The 21,371-nt window shown below is 42.4% G+C and overlaps 2 protein-coding genes across 11 annotated transcripts in view; one reads left to right on the top strand and one right to left on the bottom strand.

The window, feature by feature from the left end:
* Positions 1-1,672, top strand: part of B3GALNT2 (beta-1,3-N-acetylgalactosaminyltransferase 2) — a 129,455-nt gene extending 127,783 nt beyond the window's left edge. For all 3 annotated transcript variants that reach the window (XM_066235675.1, XM_066235657.1, XM_066235648.1), the window contains one exon: positions 1,595-1,672. In XM_066235675.1, coding sequence (XP_066091772.1) covers positions 1,595-1,657 — 63 coding nt within the window. In that variant the 3' untranslated portion in view covers positions 1,658-1,672. The remainder of the gene's footprint in view (positions 1-1,594) is intronic.
* TBCE (tubulin folding cofactor E) overlaps positions 1-21,371 on the bottom strand; it is a 125,709-nt gene that overhangs the window by 82,345 nt on the left and 21,993 nt on the right. For all 8 annotated transcript variants that reach the window (XM_066235636.1, XM_066235601.1, XM_066235593.1 and 5 more), the window contains exon 2: positions 14,767-14,897. In XM_066235636.1, coding sequence (XP_066091733.1) covers positions 14,767-14,866 — 100 coding nt within the window. In that variant the 5' untranslated portion in view covers positions 14,867-14,897. The remainder of the gene's footprint in view (positions 1-14,766; positions 14,898-21,371) is intronic.

Below are 21,371 nucleotides of genomic sequence, written 5' to 3'. Positions count from 1 at the left end.
GAGAGGCCTAATTAATGATGGTACACTGGATAGAGCATTGAATTGGGATGCTGAGGTCCCAGGTTTGAAGCCCCAAGGTCACTGACTTGAGCACAGGCTTATTAACATGATCCCAAGGCTGAACCCAAGGTTGCTGGTTGAGCAAGGGAACCTCCTGGTCAAAGCATGTATGAGAAACAATCAAAGAACAACTAAAGGTGATACAACTAGGAGTTGATGCTTCTCATCTATTGTCATTCCTGTCTCTCTCTCTCTCTCTCTCTCAAAAGAAAGAAAAAAAAGCCAAAGAGAGAATCCTAAAAGCAGCGAGAGAAAATATATTACCTATAAGGGAGCTCCCATAAGGCTGTTAAGTGATTTCTTAACAGAAACTTTGTAGACCAGAAGGAATTGGCAAGAAATATTCAGTGATAAAAAGCAAGGACCTACAACCAATATTACTCTGCCCAGCAAAGCTATCATTTAACAGGCGTCAAACTTTTTATAAAAACCGCCCCCTTTTGCAGTGCTGGTCAACCTGGTCCCTACCGCCCACTAGTGGGCGGTCTAGCTTTCATGGTGAGCCAATCATGGTGCCGTTTAGTTGCTCTGCTACCGCCCACCATGAAAGCTGAAATGCCCACTAGTGGGAGGGAGGGATCAGGTTGACCAGCACTGCAAAAGTGGGCGGGTTTTTGCCTGACCAGGCGGTAGCGCAGTGGATAGAGCATCAGAATGGGATGCAGAGGACCCAGGTTCGAGACCCCGAGGTCATCAGCTTGAGCGTGGGCTTATCTGGTTTGAGCAAAAGCAAGGGGTTAGTTGGTCTGCTGAAGGCCCACGGTCAAGGTACATGTGAGAAAGCAACCAATGAACAACTAAGGTGTCACAATGTGCAACGAAAAACTGATGATTGATGCTTCTCATCTCTCCATTCCTGTCTGTCTGTTCCTGTCTATCCCTCTCTCTGACTCTCTCTCTGTCTCTGTAAAAAAAAAAGTGGGCAGTTTTTATAAAAAGTTTGACAACGCCTGATCTAGAATCAAGGACAGATAAAAAGTTTCCCAGATAAGTAAAAGCTTAAAGAGATCATCACCAACAAACCAGTATTAAATAAAATGTTGAAGTGAGAAGAAGAGAGAAAAAGAAAAAATAATAAAATTAAAAATATGAATACAGGGGGGGTCCGTGGTTAGGACAGTATCAACATACCACATTTAGAGTTTACAACGCTCACTCCCATGGAGAGGAGCTGTCTGCTGAGGAACTTATTCAGTTGGAGAAGCAGCTGATTGATCCCCAGAAGCCAAGAGATTTACTACCAAGGGTTTGGCAGAAGGGTTTTCTATGGTACAGGATGGGTTGGCAAAATTTCAAGCTGAGGACCCCAGTGATGACAGATTCAGTAATAACTACAGAGCTGTTATGGATGCCTTGCAATGCTATAAACAGACTTTGGAAGAGAAGTCATCAACTGTCCAGACTAACCTGGAACAATTCAAGAAGGTAGAGAGGCCTGCAACAGGTCCTATACCCTCTACATCAGCTGCTTCTCAAGATGGAACACCTGTAGTACAGGTAGAATCATCTCCAGCGTCTCCTGCATGTTCCTTAGGCAATCCTGACTCACCTGACCCAGTATCTCCAGCACCTTCTGCAGGTTCTCCTGCCTCTCTAGCTTCCTTCTCCATTAAGTCACTGTCCCCCACCTTGCAATGCCCCTTCCAGTGTGCGAGCCAACCACAGGAATAAAGGTAAGAAATTTTTTAAAACTCATTTTTTGTCACTAACTACAGTACAGCGTACAGTACATTTATATCCTTTTCCTTTTTCTGTGGCTTAGTTGTGCTTTTATGTTCTAGATTATGATCTTACAACTATGTTAGGATAGGTAAGTGACTTAGGCTAGAGTGTCTTTTGACATACACCAAAATTCAGGTTATGTCACTGTCGTAAGAATAAGACCTTTGTCGTAACCCGAGGACCCCCTGTACTATTATGTCAATGGTAATTAAAGAGTAAAAAACAGGATCTGGATGGTTATACAACACTGTAAATCTTTCATTGGTGGTCAGTGAGAGGAGCACAGGATTCATCTGCGTCACTCACGTACAGTACGCGGGACGCATGCGTCACTGCTCTGGAAGCGCGTCATATCACTTGTTCCGGCTAGCAGTGACAAATATGGAACCGGACATTGACCATCTCATTAGCCAAAAGCAGGCCCATAGTTCCCATTGAAATACTGGTCAGGCCCTGGCCAGTTGGCTCAGTGGTAGAACGTCGGCCTGGCGTGCAGAAGTCCCGGGTTCGATTCCCGGCCACGGCACACAGGAGAAGCGCCCATCTGCTTCTCCACCCCTCCCCTTCTCCTTCCTCTCTGTCTCTCTCTTCTCCTCCCGCAGCTGAGGCTCCACTGGAGCAAAAGATGGCCCGGGTGCTGGGGATGGCTCCTTGGTCTCTGCCCTGGGCGCTAGAGTGGCTCTGGTCGCAACAGAGCGACCCCCCGGAGGAGCAGAGCATCACCCCCTGGTGGGCGTGCCAGGTGGATCCCGGTCGGGCGCATGCGGGAGTCTGTCTGACTGTCTCTCCCCGTTTCCAGCTTCAGAAAAATACAAAAAAAAAAAAAAAAAACCTGGTCAGTTTGTTGATTTAAATTTACTTGTTCTTTATTTTAAATATTGTATTTGTTCCCATTTTGGTTTTTTACTTTAAAATAAGATATGTGTAGTGTGCATAGGGATTTGTTCATAGTTTTTTTGTTTTTTTTTAATTTTTTTTTTTTTAATTTTGTTTTTGTTTTATTTATTCATTTTTAGAGAGGAGAGAGACAGAGAGGGAGAGAGAGGAGAGAGAGAAGGGGGGAGGAGCTGGAAGCATCAACTCCCATATGTGCCTTGACCAGGCAAGCCCAGGGTTTGGCATTCCTAAAGCAATTAAAACTGACAATAGTCCTACCTATACATCTACTAAATTTCAACAATTCTTAGCATTTTAGAATATTAAACATACTACTAGAATTCCATATAATTCACAAAAACAAGCAATTATTAAACACAGTAATTGCACTCTGAAAAATATGTTACTTAAACAAAAGGGGGGGGCGAAGAAAGGAGATTATCCCCTAGAATTATGTTACACAAAGCTGTATTTACTTTAAATTTCTTAAATACAGGAGAAGATAATTTGCTGCAAACAGACACTGGACAAAAAACAGTTCTAAGATTAATCAGCCTGTGCATTATAAAAGTGAGTTGAATCAATAGGTATCTAGTGTAGTGCAACATTGGGTAAGAGGGTTTGCTTGTGTCATTGCAGAATCCAGTGAAGTCCTTTGGAGTCCTGCTTGCAAAATTAAACTAACAACATGAATAAGAACAATAGATTCTTTCCATATCTGCCCATTGCTGAGATGAAAGAAATGAATTTCAAAAGAAGAATCTTAAAGGTGCTGCTGCTTGGTATTGAAAAGGCTATAAAATACCAAGTTGGGGTCAACTTAAAAAAACTGACCTTTAATGGTAAAAAAAAAAAATGCTACAAGCTACTAGAAAAGAAGAAAATGCTACTAACTTGTTTTTAGCAATGATTCCTTTGGTAACAATTCTGGTAAGTAGAGCTGAAAATTTTAGTTATTAGGCATATGTCCCTAATTCTCCATTAAGTAGAGGTATTCATTAGGAAAACAGTACCTTTCATATTTTTGTTAATGACTCTAATTAGCTTCCAGGACCTTTTAATGATAGAGGTCCCTTAGCACCTTCGGAAGAAGGCATGAAATTAGAAAATTATACAACAGGAGTTGAGGGATTACCTATATGTATAGGACATGAGCCACATTGTTTAAACATAGAAGCGCAAGCTTAGTTCTCTATTGTCAAAGATAATAGTAAAGGAGATGAAAAAAAAACACGTTTCTTAGAAGGATATAGATTTAAAAGTAATACATCTGTACATAAAACGTCATAGATTAAAACCCTCATAACTCCGCCCAAGTTAAAGGGCAGGGTGCCGATTTAAGGTGACATAAGAACAATGGTTTAATTATAGCTGGTGATCAAAGTAATCATACTATCATATAGCATAGAGGAGGGATGTCACCTCGAGCTCCTCATATAAAATTTGGTCCTATACAATATCAATTGTAGAAAGTAGCCACGGCACTTAAATATATGTCAGCGTAGAAAGGAAAAATCTGGAGAAATTATCCTTCTAATCATATTATGTTAATCTTTAAGAAGAATGAAACACATTTCATATCTGCTTATGTTAGATTGCCTTATATGTTTGTTATAGGTGAAACCAAATAGCTAAAAATTATTCAATAACTTGCAATAAGTGTGCTTTTTTTTTTTTTTGTCTTTTTCTGAAGCTGGAAACGGGGAGTCAGTCAGACATACTCCCACATGCGCCCGACCGGAATCCACCCGGCACACCCACCAGGGGCCACGCACTGCCCACCAGGGGGCGATGCTCTGCCCCTCCGGGGCGTCACTCTGCCATGACCAGAGCCACTCTAGCGCCTGGGGCAGAGGCCAAGGAGCCAACCCCAGCGCCCAGGCTATCTTTGCTCCAATGGAGCCTTGGCTGCGGGAGGGGAAGAGAGAGACAGAGAGGAAGGGGGAGGGGGTGGAGAAGCAAATGGGCGCTTCTCCTATGTGCCCTGGCCGGGAATCGAACCCGGGTCCCCCGCACGCCAGGCCGACGCTCTACCGCTGAGCCAACCAGCCAGGGCCTAAGTGTGCTTTTTATACATGTATTAACTCTTCTATTCTTTTTAATAAAAATAGTCAAAGTCTTTACATTTTAAGAACCTGAACAGGAGTCTAGATTCCAGTACAAATGCATTGGATGTGGCAGGGTTCCCCTTCATGAGGCTGTTACAACACCTTATTAAGTCCTTGAAGCGAACCAAGAGACTAGTTAGACTGATCATCACCATTATTATGGGACTAATAGCTGTAACCACCGTGGCTGCTGTATCTGGAGTTACATTACATCAAAGTATACAGACTGTGAACTTTGTACAAAAATGGCATGAAGATTCTGAACAACTGTGGACTTCTCAATAACATATAGATAGTAGCCTGACCTGTGGTGGCGCAGTGGATAAAGCGTCGACCTGGAATGCTGAGGTTGCCAGTTCAAAACCCTGGCCTTGCCCGGTCAAGGCACATATGGGAGTTGAAGCTTCCTGCTCCTCCCCTCCCCCCTTCTCTCTCTCTCTCTCTCTCTCTCTCCCCCTCCCTCCCTCCCCTCTAAAATGAATGAATAAATGAAAATGATTTTTAAAAAAATAACATATAGATAGTAACATTAATACTAAAGTTAATGATTTAGAACAGACTATGATTGTGTTAAGAGATCAAATTGTTAGCCTGCAAAGACAAATTAGGCTAAGATGTGATTAGAATGTAACTATTTTTTGTGTTACCCCTATTTCTTAAAATCGTACTTATTTCCATTAGGAAAATGTTAAAAAGCATTTGTTAAATCATGATAATGTAACTAAAGAAATCATTAAATTACAAAGACATATTCATGAAGCTTTTCAAAGAAAATTAGAAATTCTAACATGTCAACCTATATTGAAGGGATTAATAAATAATTTATCACAATTAAATCTTATTGAATATATTAAAGGATTTTTGGGATCCACTGTGGGACTTTTTATAATAGTATTAATTCTATGTTTTACAGACTATGTTTTATAGTCTGTCGAGAAATCAAAGCAAGAGAAATAAGGGATGAATGACAGAAGGCTGTGTTTTCTGTGGTGCTTCATAACATTCAGCATAAACGAAAAGGGGGAAATGTAGTGGAATAACCCATTGCATGGCCTTGGATAGGAACACAGCCAACAAGAAAAGAATTTTTTGCCAAGAGAATTGTGTTGTGACTTGAAGGCGGGTCACTGAAACAGGTCTATGTGACTGAAGGCAGTTGCTGGGCTTTTTTCTCAGTAAAACATTCTCATAAGATTTCTGTTCCTTTCAAGGTTATCCCTTGAGATAAAGAGAGGAATGCTGTGGGAACCATAGAAGCAATAGCAATTAATGCCTTTTGATATTATATTGTTATTAAGCTATCATGCAGGTGTACTCCATGTATCTTTAAGTAAAAGTTATGCTTGGCCCTGGCCAGTTGGCTCAGTGGTAGAGTGTCAGCCTGGCGTGCAGGAGTCCCGGGTTCGATTTTCAGCCAGGGCACACAGGAGAAGCACCCATCTGCTTCTCCACCCCTCCCCCTCTCCTTCCTCTCTGTCTCTCGCTTCCCCTCCCGCAGCCAAGGCTCCATTGGAGCAAAGTTGCCCCGGGTGCCTATGGCCTCTGCCTCAGGCACTAGAATGGCTCTGGTTGCAACAGAGCGATGCCCCAGATGGGCAGAACATTGACCCCTGGTGGGCATGCCGGGTGGATCCCGGTCGGGCACATGCGGGGAGTCTGTCTGACTGCTTCCTCGTTTCCAACTTCAGAAAAAAAAAAAGAAAAAAAAAGTTATGCTTGATGTTATGCCAACTTCTCAGTAAACAAGCTTTTTGAAGTCTTGTGAATAAAAATAGGACACAGCACGAACTCGGGGCCATTTGCCTGAGCACTGTGGTGGACCTTTGCTAGTCCTTGATGATTTCGTCTGCTGATCTCTCTCTCTCTGTGCCTGACTCACAACAACATAATACAAACACACCAAAAAGAAGGGGCAAGACAAATTTTTTTTTAGAAAAGGAGAAGCTGCCTGACCTGTAGTGGTGCAGTAGATAATTAGTAAATAAAATTAAAAACAAAAACAAAAAATTCATTTCTCTCTAAAAAACAAAAACAAAAGAAGAACCCTAGGACAGAAGACTCACTGCTGGTCCTTGGCTGTCTCCCCAGTCTAGGCAAGCCGGGCATTTCTGCCAGACCCCGTCCTCTCTCGCACCGTTCCCGAGTGCCCCAAGCTGGGCGTGCCGGTGGCACGTTTCTGCCTGGAGGAGCACAGGGACCAAGACCCAGCATCCTGCCAGCGCTGCGCTCCATGCTCCATCCTCGGCGTCCTCAGTCCTGTTCCGCCCTAAAGGAGGCGGAGGGTCCCTTTTCTTTAAACTTCAGGCGCAGGGGCTGTCCCTCCATCCCAGGACCTCTCCATCCCCTCCCAGCCTTGTAACTTCTTGCTGGGGAAGAGAAACGAGAGGCCCAGACCTGGTGGTGGCTGCACCACCCACCCTCTCCATGGAGGTGCAGAGGTCCTCCAGTGGGGGGGGGGGGGGCGGCCGTGGGGCTCCTTCCCTTCGCTTTGGCATGGTGACACAGGCGTCTCCAGGAGGGACTTAGACCAGGGGTCCCCAAACTTTTTACACAGGGGGCCAGTTCACTGTCCCTCAGACCATTGGAGGGCCAGACTATAAAAAAAACTATGAACAAATCCCTACGCACACTTCACAGATCTTATTTTAAAGTAAAAAAAACAAAACGGGAACAAATACAATATTTAAAATAAAGAACAAGTAAATTTAAATCAACCAAATGACCAGTATTTCAATAGGAACTATGCTCCTCTCACTGACCACCAATGAAAGAGGTGCCCCTTCCGGAAGTGCGGTGGGGGCCGGTTAAATGGCCTCAGGGGGCCGCATGTGGCCCGCAGGCCGTAGTTTGGGGACCCCTGACTTAGACAGTCACACAAGTGTCCAGGATGTATGCATAGGTTTCCTACTGCTGATCTAAAACAACACACATGGTCCCCAGTCTTGGAGGTCAGAGTCTGACGTGGGGCTCACTGGGCTGAGAGGAAGGCGTTGCCAGCTGCCCTTCTAGAGGCTCCAGAGGAAACCTGTGCCTTTCCCAGCTTCTAGGGGCCATCTCCCCACCCCCCACCACAGCCCACAGTCACCCCTGCTCACCTCACAGCAGCCTGACACTCTTCCTCCATCTCCCGATTCTGCTAACAATTCTGGAGATTCCGTTGTGCCATCTGGATCACCTCCCTGTCCTAAACGCACTGATTAGAAACCTTAATCCCACCTGCTACCCTGATTCTCTTTTGCTACAAGTCACCAGGTTCTGGAGACAGGCAGAGGGTGGTTTCTGCCCACCACTGCCAGTCATCTTTACTTCTATTTAAATAGTTTTTGTGGGTTTTTTTCCCCTGAAATGAGAAGCGAGGAGGCATAGAGACAGACTCCTGCATGCATCCGACCAGGATCTACCCAGCATGCCCACTAGGAGGTGATGCTCTGCCCATCTGGGGCATTGCTCTGTTGCAACGGGAGCCATTCTAGTGCCTGAGGTGGAGGCCGTGGAACCTTACTCTGCGCTCGGAGCCAACTTTGCTCCAATGGAGCCCTGGCTTCGGAAGGAGAAGTAAGAGACAGAGAGAAAGGAGAAGGGGGAAGGAGGTGAAGCAAATGGGCGCTCTCCTGTGTGCCCTGGCTAGGAATCAAACCTGGGGCTTCCACACCAGGGGCTGACTCTCTACCACTGAGCCAACCGGCCAGAGCTATTTAAATAGTTTTAAAGCATAATAACATTTATTTAAATCTATGTATGATCCTAGCTCAGGAAATTAAATTTCTAACCACAAGTAGTCATTTGCCAAACATTAGGACTGTTGTATTCCTTTTTAAAGTTTTTTCAAGATTAATTTGAGAGACAGGAAGGGGGAGAGAGGGAATAGAGAAATGAGAAGCATCAACTCACAGTTGCTTCACTTTAGTTGTTCAGTCCTTGACTGGGCGGGGGGCTCACCAGCAACCTTGGGCTCAAGCCAGTGACTTCAGGGTTTCAAATGAAGGACATCAGCGTTGACATTGGCCGCTCTATCTGCTGTGCCAACCCTGGTCAGACTAAAGTAATTTTTACATGTCTAATTACAACAAAAGCTACCACTGTGCACCAGTCACTGGTCCAAGTGCTTTAAACACCTTAACACATTCAGCTGTCACAAGAACCCTACAGCAACGTTCAGTGTAGTAACCCCAGGAGTAATTACTAACTCTGTGTTCAATTTCTCCACATCTTTGTATCAATTCCAGCAGATGATCTCTAAAAGGAACCCGAAAATAATACCAACTAAGGCAAAGTAATGGAGAGTGCCCCATACAATAAGATAATTAATAAGGAATAACTATATAGCAGCTCCCTCTTTGCAGAATTGTAATTTTCAGGGGGAAAAATTGCCTTATAATACTGTGGGGCAGCTGTGTTAGGCTTGCTAACGGGGTTACCAGCTGCAAGCACTTTGCCTGATTGGTACGTGAGTGCGTGGCAGCGCCACATGTGTGTGGCCTGTATAAAGCTATGGGTGCTTGCACTCAAAAGAGAGACTGGGGATTGTGGATGCATGGATTGTCTGCCTGCCACTGAGAGGGGCCATTTTGTGGTTTGTTTGCCTGAGAGGCGGTTTCCCCTTACTGTGTGCTTCTCCACGGTTGTGAGACTTGATTAAATGGAATGGCCCAACTCTTCCCAGCTCCACAATTTTTCTACTATCTGCCTGAATCCAAAGTGAACCTGCCTGGCCTCAGCCACCAGGCATTATAAATACATATGCAAGGAAAGTGTCAAACTCACAGGCAACTTAATGAATGAAAATATGTACCACCTCATGTTTGCTAAACTACCATTAAATAGCTTCCACCTGTATTACTGTATCTGCGATGCCTTGGGGAACTGGGCTTATTTCCTCCAGCTGCTGAGAGTACTGGCTTCTGTAGGTTAACCTTCAACTTTGGACCTTCTTTCAGAATCATCTGCATGGAAAAAACTCCTTGCTCAAGTGTACACACTTCCTTCCTAGGGCAACGAGAACCCAATGACAGATTATCACAGAAGTGTAAATGCCCAATCCCTCATCTCAACTAAGATTGAGGACCATCCTAGTTTCAGAGCATCCTGCAGGTCAACTGAAAGCTTTGATCAGATCACAACACAGCCCAACTTCTCTCCCTCCACCTAGTCCTGCTTCCTTACCTTCCATTAGCATTGATCCCAAGAGTACTCCTAATAAACTTTCTGAACACTACATTTCCTGAATGTGAATAGCCATCTCAGTCAGCTTCCCATTTCCATTTGCAAGTATTGGATATCGAGCCAATACTTTTAGACAGCAATTTGGCAACATATATCAAGAACCTTAAAATATTCATATTTTTGAGAAACAACAGTGTAGAAAGGGCATGAATTCAAGCACAGATTCAAATCCCAGCTCTGCTATATGAAAGCTTTGAGACCTGAGTCTTGGTCTCCTCATCTATAAATAAATGGGAGCAACAGCATCTATATTCTACAGCTGTTATGATATTCAAAGTAGAGAGCATATGTGAAAGCCCCGGGCACACAGTGATTGCTTACTTAGCAATTAAGGTTCCTAATTAGCTGACTTGAAGGTTAAATGCTAAATTCTCTTTCACTTTACCAATAATCCCAGTTACATAAGGACAAATGCCTTCTCCGTATCATATTACGTACCTGTGTAACTAGGAAAGACTGAAAGCCATCCTAGCTTCAGAGCGGCCCACGTTCAGCTGAAAGACTTCCACAGCAACCTTAGGTTCACGAAGGCAGTGCTCATAACCATCTAGTTCAATGGTTCTCAAACCTTAGTGAGTATCAGAATCCCCCAAAGGGCTTTTTTTTTTTTTTTTTTTTTTGTATTTTTCTGAAGCTGGAAACGGGGAGAGACACTCAGACAGACTCCCGCATGTGCCCGACCGGGATCCACCTGGCACGCCCACCAGGGGCGAAGCTCTGCCCACCAGGGGGCGATGTTCTGCCCTTCCGGGGCATAGCTCTGTTGCGACCAGAGCCACTTTAGCGCCTGGGGCAGAGGCCAAGGAGCCATCCCCAGCGCCCGGGGCCATCTTTGCTCCAATGGAGCCTCGGCTGCAGGAGGGGAAGAGAGAGACAGAGAGGAAGGAGAGGGGGAGGGGTGGAGAAGCAGATGGGCGCTTCTCCTGTGTGCCCTGGCCGGGAATTGAACCCGGGACTTCTGCACGCCAGGCCAACGCTCTACCACTGAGCCAACCGGCCAGGGCCCCAAAGGGCTTTTTAAAACATAGATTGTTGGGCACCACCTCCAGAGTGTCTGGGTTAGTGGTTCTGCGGTGAGACCCAGGAATTTGCATTTTTAACAAGTAACCATGTGATGCTGACGCTGGACTGGGACCTCACTTTGAGACCCTCTGGCCTGTTTGTCACTGAATCTCTCGGTACCAATTTAGGCCAGTCCTAATATATAGAAGATACTCAAATATTTGTTGATTCACTACAAAATAAATTAGTCTACTACACTATTATTTACGAAAGTATAAAACTAGAAATTACAAGCAAAACCATCAACAAAACGAAAGACAACCTACCCAATGGAAGAAAATATATGCAAATCATTTATCTGACAAGAAGTTAATATCCAAAATATAAACAACTCATACAAATCATGACCTGGCCGGTTAGCTCAGTGAGTTAAGAGTCGTCCTGATACGACAAGGCTATGGGTTTCAACCCTGGTCAAGGCACACGGGGGGAAGCAACCAATGATTGTACAACTGAGTGGAACAACAAATAAATGCTTCCCTTCCCTCTCCCTGGTCTCTCCCTTCCTCTAAAAAAAAAAAAAAAAAAAAATTAAGTCGACCTGGTGGATGGAGGTTGCTAATTTGATTCCCACATCAGGGCATGTAGAGGAGCAACTCGACATTCCTATATCTCTCCCTGCCTCTACTTTTCCCCCCAAAATATAAATAAATAAAAATAATGCATACAAGTCAATAGCAAAACCACCCCAAACAACCTGATTAAAAAAGGACAAAGGATCCAAAGAAGACATAAAGATGGCCAACAGGTACATAAAAAGGTGTTCAACATCACTCATCAGCAGGAAAATACAAATTAAAATCATAATAAGATATCACCTCAAACCTGTTGGAATGGCTAGTATCAAAAAGACAAGAAATAAGTATTGGTGAGTATGTGGAGAAAAGGGCTTATGCATTGTTGATGAGAATGTATACTGGAATAGTCACTATGGAGAACTGTATGTAGTTTCCTTAAAAAAATTAAATAATAGGCCCTGGCCAGATAGCTCCATTGGTTGAAGCATTGGCCCAAAGCACAGAGGTTGCTGGTTTGATTCCTGATCAGAGCATACAGGAATGAAGTGATGTTCCTGTCTCTACCTCCCAACAATTGATGTTCCTGTCTATCTCCCTTCCTCTCTGGCTTAAATTAATAAATAAAAATAAAATAAAAAAAGATTACATTAAAAAATAGAACTATCACTTGACCAGGCGGAGGCATATGTATAGAGCATCAGACTAAGATGCAGAGGATCTAGGTTTGAAACCCCGAGGTTGCCGGCTTGAGCGTGGGCTCATCCAGCTTGAGCAAGGGCTCACCAGCTTGAGTGCGGGGTTGCTGAATTGAGCATGGGATCATAGACATGACCCCATAGTTGCTGGCTAGAGCCCAAAGATCACTGGCTTGAAGCCCAAGGTCACTGGCTTAAGCCCAAGGTCGTTGGCTTGAGCAAGGGGTAACTCACTCTGCTGTAGCTCCCTAGTCAAGGCACATATGAGAAAACAATCAATGAACAACCAAAGTGCCACAATAAAGACTTGATGCTTCTCATCTCTCTCCCTTCCTGTCTGTCTGCCCCTATCTGTCCTTCTCTCTGACTCTCTTTGTCAAAAAAAAAAAAAAAAAAAAAAAAAGGAACTACCCAGGGTCCATAATTCCACTTCTGGATATTTATTCAAAGAAACAAAAACACTATCTTAAAGAGATAATATGTACCTCATGTTCACTGCAGCATTATTTACAGTAGCCAGACGTGGAAGTAACCAATAGATGAATGGATAAAGTGCATGTGGTGTGTGTATATATATACACACACACACATACACACACAAAACATAGTATTATTCAGCTATAAAAAGGAAGGCTATCTTACCATTTGAGACAACATGGATAGACCTTGAAAGTATTATGGTAAGTGAAATAAGTCAGAGAAAGACAAATACTATACAATTCACTTATAGGTAGAATCATAATTTAAAATAAAAAAGAGGCCCTGGCCGGTTGGCTCAGCGGTAGAGCGTCGGCCTAGCGTGCGGAGGACCCGGGTTCGATTCCCGGCCAGGGCACACAGGAGAAGCGCCCATTTGCTTCTCCACCCCTCCGCCACGCTTTCCTCTCTGTCTCTCTCCTCCCTTCCCGCAGCCAAGGCTCCATTGGAGCAAAGATGGCCCGGGCGCTGGGGATGGCTCTGTGGCCTCTGCCCCAGGCGCTAGAGTGGCTCTGGTCGCAACATGGCGATGCCCAGGATGGGCAAAGCATCGCCCCCTAGTGGGCAGAGCGTCGCCCCCTGGTGGGCGTGCCGGGTGGATCCCGGTCGGGCGCATGCGGGAGTCTGTCTGACTGTCTCTCCCTGTTTCCAGCTTCAGGAAAAAAAAAAAGAAAAAGAAAAAAAAAAAAGAGCCTTGCCTGTGGTGGCACAGTGGATAAAGTGTCGACCTGGAATGCTGAGGTCGCCAGTTTGAAACCCTGGGCTTGCCTAGTCAAGGCACATATGAGAGTTGATGCTTCCTGCCCCTCCCCCAAAGTGAATAAGTTAAAAAAAAAAGAAAAAGACAATAGTAATATCCATTAAAGAAAAGAAAAAAAACTCATAGATACAGAGAACAAGTTGGTATTTGCCAGAGGCAGAGCATGAAGGGTAGATGAAATGTAGAAAGGGAATCAAAGGTACACACTTTCAGTTACAAGTCCAGGGGATATAATAATGCACAGCACAGTGACCACAGCAATTATCCTGCATTATGTGTTTGAAAGTAGCTAATAGATCTTTTTTTTTTAATTTATTGATTTTAGAGAGAGGGAAAGAGAAACATCCATTTGTTGTTCCACTTATTTATACATTCATTGGTTGATTCTTATATGTGCTCTGACCAGGGAACAAATCCCGCAACCTTGGCATATCTGGACGATGCCCTTGGCCTAACCAACCAACCTACCTGGCCAGGGCACTAACAGAATAGATCTTAAAAGTTCTCATCCCAAGAAAAAACATTTGTAACAATATATGGTGAAGGATGTTAACTAGACTTATTGTGGTGATCATTACACAATATATACAAATATCTAATCATTATGTTGTATACCTGAAACTACTATGTTGCATATCAATTACAGTCAATTAAAAAAATACAAGTAGCCCTGGTCGAATAGCTTGGTTGGTTGGATCATCATCCTGAGCAGCAGGCTGCCGGTTCAATTCCCAGTCAGGGCACATACAGGAATAGATGTCTCTTACCTGCTCTCTCCCATCCTTTAAGATAACAAAAAATAAACACTGAAAAAAACTCCAAGTAAAATAAAGCTATGGAAACACAGCTAAATATATACCAAATAAGAAGTGAGAAAAGGTAACACAAAATTGTATTTATATCAATTTAAACTATAAACTATATATATATTAGCTACATATATGTACACATAGATTAAGGGCACACTATTTCAAAATTTACTTAGTTTTTGAGTTTAGGATTATGATAATTCAAGATTTTTTGTTGTTCAGAGTTTACTCAGAACATATTTTATGGTTGAATTAACATGAAATAGCAACAGTAATTAAAGTGCATAATTAAATAAAGCCACAGATACTACAGGATATTGTCACCTAATAAAACTGTATATAGGAGGCATCTATAAATTGGTTGTTTCCTCAAAATTGCTGTAATACTGAAAAGTCCACAGAGAACAATTGCAAAATAAATAAATCCATATACACGCACATAGACTCGAACATTACCTGCCACTGGAGGGACGGTGCCATAAAAACGTACTGTTGCATGCTCTCCGTTAACTTCAACTCTTTGACCAATGACATCTGATGTCAAAGTGCCATTCATTATAATACAGACAGAATCCAAAGTATGAGATCTAGGAATAAAAATACAACATTGACAAGAACTTATTAATACTCTTTTTTTTAATTCTTAAACTTTATGTAGAGATTCATGAGGTCAATGGTTCTGACCAACTTAGTCTCCATATTTTGGTGAGGCGAACCTAACAGTGTTATGCACCATACTCTGATAATTTGATTTTACTTTAATCTAATATACTTTTAAATTTTGTTTAACTACAGTTAGCTCACATCATGACTTGTCTACTCTGTCATTTACTGGGTGGTGACAGGAGGGAAGGGTAGGGGATAAAGTGATGGACAAAAGGGAGAGAAAACAGGTGACATGAACACCATTCTCTCCTCAGAAAGGGGGAAAATATAAATTCACAGATGTGTGAAGCAACACATATGATGAACAATAAATAAAAATTAAACTAATAAAAACACAGAACCCTAAAAATAAAGAGAAGGCCTTCAAAGAGCCTAAGAGAGAAAAGCATCGCCTGCCTGGAGTGGTAACTAGCTCCCAGCCCCCCTTCACAGGAAAGTACCAGGCTCCAGACAGTGGGAAACTAAGCACAAACAAGTTGGCTTCTTCAACAAAAGAAGTGCAAACGAAAGAAAAAGAAACAGAGGAATAGCCAAGAGTTAAAAAGAAACTTAGACACATCAACTAATTACAATTTATAGACGATTTGGATTCTAATTTTTTTAAATTGTAAATAATTTTTAAAAGAGAAAACTGAAAATTTGACAATTAGATATTAAAGAGTAACTGTTTTCAGCCTGATCAGGCAGTGGCGCAGTGGACAAAGTGTTGAACTGGGATGCAGAGGACCCAGGTTCAAAACCCTGAGGTTGCTGGCTTGAGCACCGGCTCACCATCTTGAGTGTGGGGTCACTGGCTTGAGCATGGAATCATAGATATGACCCCCATGGTCGCTGGTTTGAACCCAAAGGTCACTGGCTTGAGGCCAAGGTTGCTGTCTTGAGCAAGGGGTCACTTACTCTGCTATAGCCCTACCCCCAACCCCGTACAAGGCACATAAGAGAAAGCAATCAATGAACAACTAAGGTGCCACCATGAAGATGTGATGCTTCTCATCTCTCTCTCTTCCTGTCTGTCCCTATCTGTCTCTGTCACACACACAAAAAAAACAAACAACAACAAAAAAACCCGTTTCCAGTAAGGCTAATAAAAATCAATTTATTTTGAAAAAAAGAGGGAGAGGATAGTTAGATTTTTAGCTATGATAACAGTAAAATAGTTATGATTTATTTTAAATTTTTATTTATTGATTTCAGCAAGAGAGGAATAACGAGAACAAAAAAGACAGGAACATCGAGCTGTTCCTGTATGTGCCCTGATCAGGGATCAAACCAGCAACCTCTGTGCTTCAGGACAGTGCTCTAACCAACTGAGCTATTCAGCCAGGGTGGTTATGATTTTTAAAAGCTTTTATCTTTTAAAAAAAATTAAAATATTTACAGGGACTGTAGAACTGTATTTTCGATATATCATGCTAGTGGCAGTGTAGACAACACATTGAAAGGAAGTAAAAAACAGAACAGCCAGTTAGGAAAATGTTGCTGTCATTCAGCCAAGACCTTAGCCTCCATCCATTCATCTGACATACTGAGCACTAAATGTATGCTAGCTATCATGCTGGATCTCACAGAGTAGGAACCATACATATATGATTCCTGCCTTAGAAGCTTATGGTCCAGCTTGACCAGTGGTGGCACATTGAATAAAGCATCCACCTGGAACACTGAGGTCACCGGTTCAAAATCCCAAAGTCACTGGCTCTGAGAGAGTGCTGGTCAGCATGAGGTTGCTGGCATGAGGTGGAAATCATCCACATGATCCTAAAGCTTGCCAGCTTGACCCCAAAAAGGTCACTGGCATAAAAAACCCAAGGTTACTGGTTTGAGCAAGGGGACACTGGCTGGGCTCTGATCAAGGCCTCAGTGAGGCAACTACAAGTTGATGCTTCTTTCTCTTTCTTTCTCCTCCCTCTTCAAAGCAATCAATGTACAACTGAAGTTAAAATAACTATGAGTTGATGCTTCTCATCCTCCCTTCCTGTCTCTCTTGCTAAAAAAAAAAAAAGCCTGACCTGTGGTGGTGCAGTGGATAAAATGGCAACCTGGATCACTGAGGTTGCAGGTTCAAAACCCTGCACTTGCCTGGTCAAGGCACATATGGGAGTTGATGCTTCCTGCTCCTTCCCCTGAAAAAGGGGGGGAAAAAAAAAGGGCAGCAGCAGCTTACAGTCCAGTAGCAGGTAGACCTGAGAGAAGGGAGAAAGGTATAGATTTCAGAGAAAGTTAAGAGCAAGAATCAACAGGATTTGGTGATTAAAATGATAGAAATGATAAAATTGAAGACTAGTAAGACTCAAAATTTTGCCTTGGGTCGATAGTACCAGACACTGAAATGAAAAATATGAGGGGAGGCTTCAGTATGGGAGGGAAGACCTTGAGTTGAGGTGCCTATAGAATGTAATGATGCATGAGGTTCTCTAGTTCAATAGGCATGTTTTTACTAGACATGCATACTTGGGCATCATTGGCACAATTTATAACTGATACTGTGAAAGTAGATGAGATTGATAGTGTAACAGGTAGAAAGAGGAGAATCCACAACAAGACCCTAGGGAAATATAGTATTTAAAAGGAAGAGGGAAGAAACCCCAGAAGGATTAAAAAAAAGTGGGAAACAATTTTAAGAAAACAGATTTGGGGCCCTGGCTGGTTGGTTCAGTGCTAGAGCGTCAGCCTGGCGTGTGAATGTCCCAGGTTCAATTCCAGTTCAGGGCACACAGGAGAAAAGCACCCCTCTGATTCTCTACCCCTCCCCCTCTTCTTTCTTTTCTACCTCTCTTCCTTTCCCGCAGCCAAGGCTCCATTGGAGCAAAGTTGGCCGGGGCACTGAGGATGGCTCCATGGCCTCCACCTCAGGCACTGGAATGGCTCCCGTCGCAACGGAGCAAGGCCCCAGATGGGCACAGCATCACCCCTTGGTGGGCATGCCGGGTGGATCCCAGTAGGGGGCATGCGGGAGTCTGTCTCTTTGCCTTCTTGCTTCTCACTTCAGAAAAATACAAAAAAAAAAAAAAAAAGAAAAGAAAAAATAGATTTGGTGTTGGGATTCAAGGGTGGCTAGAATAATGGAATAACAGTATCAAAGGGTGCAGAGGCTGGTTTACAGGCATACCCTCAACTTCCTCTAAATGAAACTTAGTTCCTATTATAAAACTTTAGCAATGCTGTGTGGCACAAGGATTTCAAAATGGCCACAAATTACAGAGCTATTGAACAAAGTACGGTACTTTTTCCATTTTAACAATATTACCATATAAAATATGTACAAAATAAGAAAAGCATACATTGCTAACACACTTCTTGGGTTAAAATCACACTCCTGGTAACTCCTAAACTACACCAGCATGTGGGTAGCTAAGGTCTCTGGTATTATTATTTCTCTTTTTTGGTTATCTTTTCAAAAATAAATAGTAGACATTTTATCTATTACTGGAGCTGTGTATTCCCATACAAAAGAATAATCGAAACATTTTTAAAATCTCTTATGAAGTTTCTGTATTGGGTTCTTTCAATCAGGTTCTCTAGCTTCTCATAAAAACATTTCCCCCAATTTCTGTGAAAAGACCCTTATCTCAAAACAGTGCTGAATTTTGACAGTTTAAATACTGGAGAAAAGGGTAAATCTAAACCTCTAGATAGATTTAAAAAAAAATCATCAAAACAGTTCAGATGAATTGACAATAAAATCAATAGGTTGGTGGGGCAGGGCATGGGAAAGCCATGTTTTAAGCTCAGACAGAGTCAGCAGCAAAGGAGTCTGGTCAACAGGGAGAGCCCACTCACAAGCCCATGTCCAGATGCCACGTTGCAGTCACTAAGGAGGTAAACTAGTACGATCACTGCAGAAGGCCATTCCCAACAGAAGATGAATTATTAGGCCAATTCTTGGTTCCATGAACTAGAGTGCACAGGGTTTTTATCCAAACCTAGAAACTCAAAACCAGAGCCCACATCAGTCTGCAGCTCTGACGAGGGCTCTGCCTAAGGACACCACCTTGGTGCTCAGACGAACAGTGAGAATGTCTTGGTCAGAAGCAAGGGGCAGTGGTCCACTGGTGAGGCTAGAAACCAAGTGGCACAATAGCAGAAATGAGAAGTGAAGGCACTAGGAAGTGTAAAGAATTCATAAATTGTAAGTTCCTTCACGTGTTGGATCCTACTTGACCTCTAGTAACAATTCTTTTCATCCTCACCTATATGCTATGTTCACAGAACTGGGTATCATTAGATACAGGTGTCTAAGGTCAGTAATTAATTGGCTCCACATTAAATTGATATACCTATTTTTTAATTTTTCCACTGACTTGAAAGAGAGAGAGAGAAAGGAGAATCATCAATTCATTGTTCCACTTAGTTGTGCACTTGCTCATTGGTTGCTTCTTGTATGTGCCCTGACCAGGGATTGAACCCATGACCTCTGCACATTGTGATGATGCTCTATCCATTGAGCATATGGTCAGAGCCAAGTCAATATTTTTCATAATCCTGTCTAGTCTCTTAAGCCTTCTAATAACTGTTTTCTGATACTGTGATCCTCTGTGAGGACACAGAAACTGGACCTGTTCTGGTCCCAAAGCCATTAATTACCCTCTCCCTCGGGCTAGTCACCCAACGAGTCACTGTAGCCCTACTTGAGGCTAGTTGCTGGCCCGCCACACTGCCTGTTGCTAACACCACCACTTTGATCACCCCACCCCTGCCCCTTCTCCTCCCATTTTATTTTATTTTATTCATTTACTTTTTTTGAGGCACTGAGCTGCTCCTGTATGTGCCTGACTGGGAATCGAATGCTCCACCCCACAGAGCTATCTGGCCAGGGCTTAATTTTTTATTTTTAGAGTAACAGGGAGAAGAAGGGAGATAGACAGGAGGGGGAAGGGAAGCATTCATTTGTTGTTCCACTCAGTAGTGCATTCTTTGGTTGCTTCCAGTGTGTGCCCTGACCCAGGATCAAACCAGTAACCTTGTAGTTTCAGAACAATGCTCTTAACCAACTGAGCTAACTGGCCAGGGCCATTCCTCCCATTTTAGTGCCTAGTCAAACTGTCCTGAAGTCAGCTGTTCACCTACTTACATTTTCTCTAGTTGCCTGCACTGGGCCCTCTCCTAATCACCCGAACGTAAGTGGCAAGTCACTGTTCCTTGGGTAGGTGCCAATCAAGCCTTGGTTAAGATAACTGTCTCTTTTTTTTTAATTATTTTAATTTATTGTGTTTACATAGATTCTAGTGTCGCCCTGAATGCATCCTCCCTCCCCCGTATTCCCTTCAACAAGATGACTGTCTTTTATTAAAATACTTGCTCACTAACTAATAATGAAGATAGCCCATTTAATTTTCAGGTGACTCTACATTTAATTTTCAGATAGTAGCTCTTTAAAGGAAGATGAACTATACTTCCTATTTCACCCTCTGATCTTAGACTGCCTTTTGCAGCCACAGAGACTCAAACTAAGCCTGACCTGGAGTGGTGCAGTGGATAAAGTGTCGACCTGGAAACACTGAGGTTGCCAGTTCGAAACCCTGGGCTTGCCTGGTCAAGACACATATGGGAATTGATGCTTCCTGCTCCTCCTTTCTGTCTGTCTCTCTCTCTAAAATGAATAAATAAAAAATATTAAAAAAAAGAGAGAGAGAATCAAACTATTCTCAGTCCCAGCTGACATTTACATATTTAAAAGCCACCATTGAATTATTACTTTCCCTTTTTCCTCTTCCCACTCCCACCCCCAGAACTCTTTACCTAGGTAAACATCTGAATTCCAAATTTCCCTTTGTAATTTATTTACAGATTCTTTTCTTATGATACCTAAAACTGAAAACCATATTCCAAATGTGACTCGACCTATAATGTTCAATGTTCTGAACATTATTTTTTTAATAATGTAGCCTAGATACATTCACTTCTCATTTTTTTTTCATGGAAAAGGCTGTTGCTTACTATGAAGAAAAAAAGAATGAAATAAACTTCATATTTGAGTTACTGTCACCTTCTGATCATAAAATTAAATGTTTAAATTTCACTATTATGTGAAAAACCCATAAAAATTTTCAATGTCCTTTCAATTTTTGTTAACATGTACATTGAATTTTATTGCAAAATACATATAATTTATTCTACTTCTTTTACTAATAGTCTATAAACATTTTTATAGTCACAGAATCATTTTAATCACTTTAATGTTGACGTGTAGATACCAATATTAATCATTTTTCTATTTTACATGTTTTCATTATTATCTCAAAGAAAACAGCTAAAAACAGCTTTCATTTTTAAATTATTACTGTCCTTTGAAGTATATCCTTGTAAAAAATTCTTGAGGCAATTATTCAAAGTAAATAAATGTTTTAGCTTCTAAAAAGCCATGGCAAAATTGTCCATCAAAAAAAAGTTAATTA

This window comes from Saccopteryx bilineata, chromosome 1 (genome assembly GCF_036850765.1).
Source record: "Saccopteryx bilineata isolate mSacBil1 chromosome 1, mSacBil1_pri_phased_curated, whole genome shotgun sequence".
In the NCBI taxonomy this organism is placed as follows: Eukaryota; Metazoa; Chordata; class Mammalia; order Chiroptera; family Emballonuridae; genus Saccopteryx; species Saccopteryx bilineata.
The sequence above is the reverse complement of the archived record's forward strand: the minus strand, read 5'-3'. Positions and strand labels throughout refer to the sequence as shown.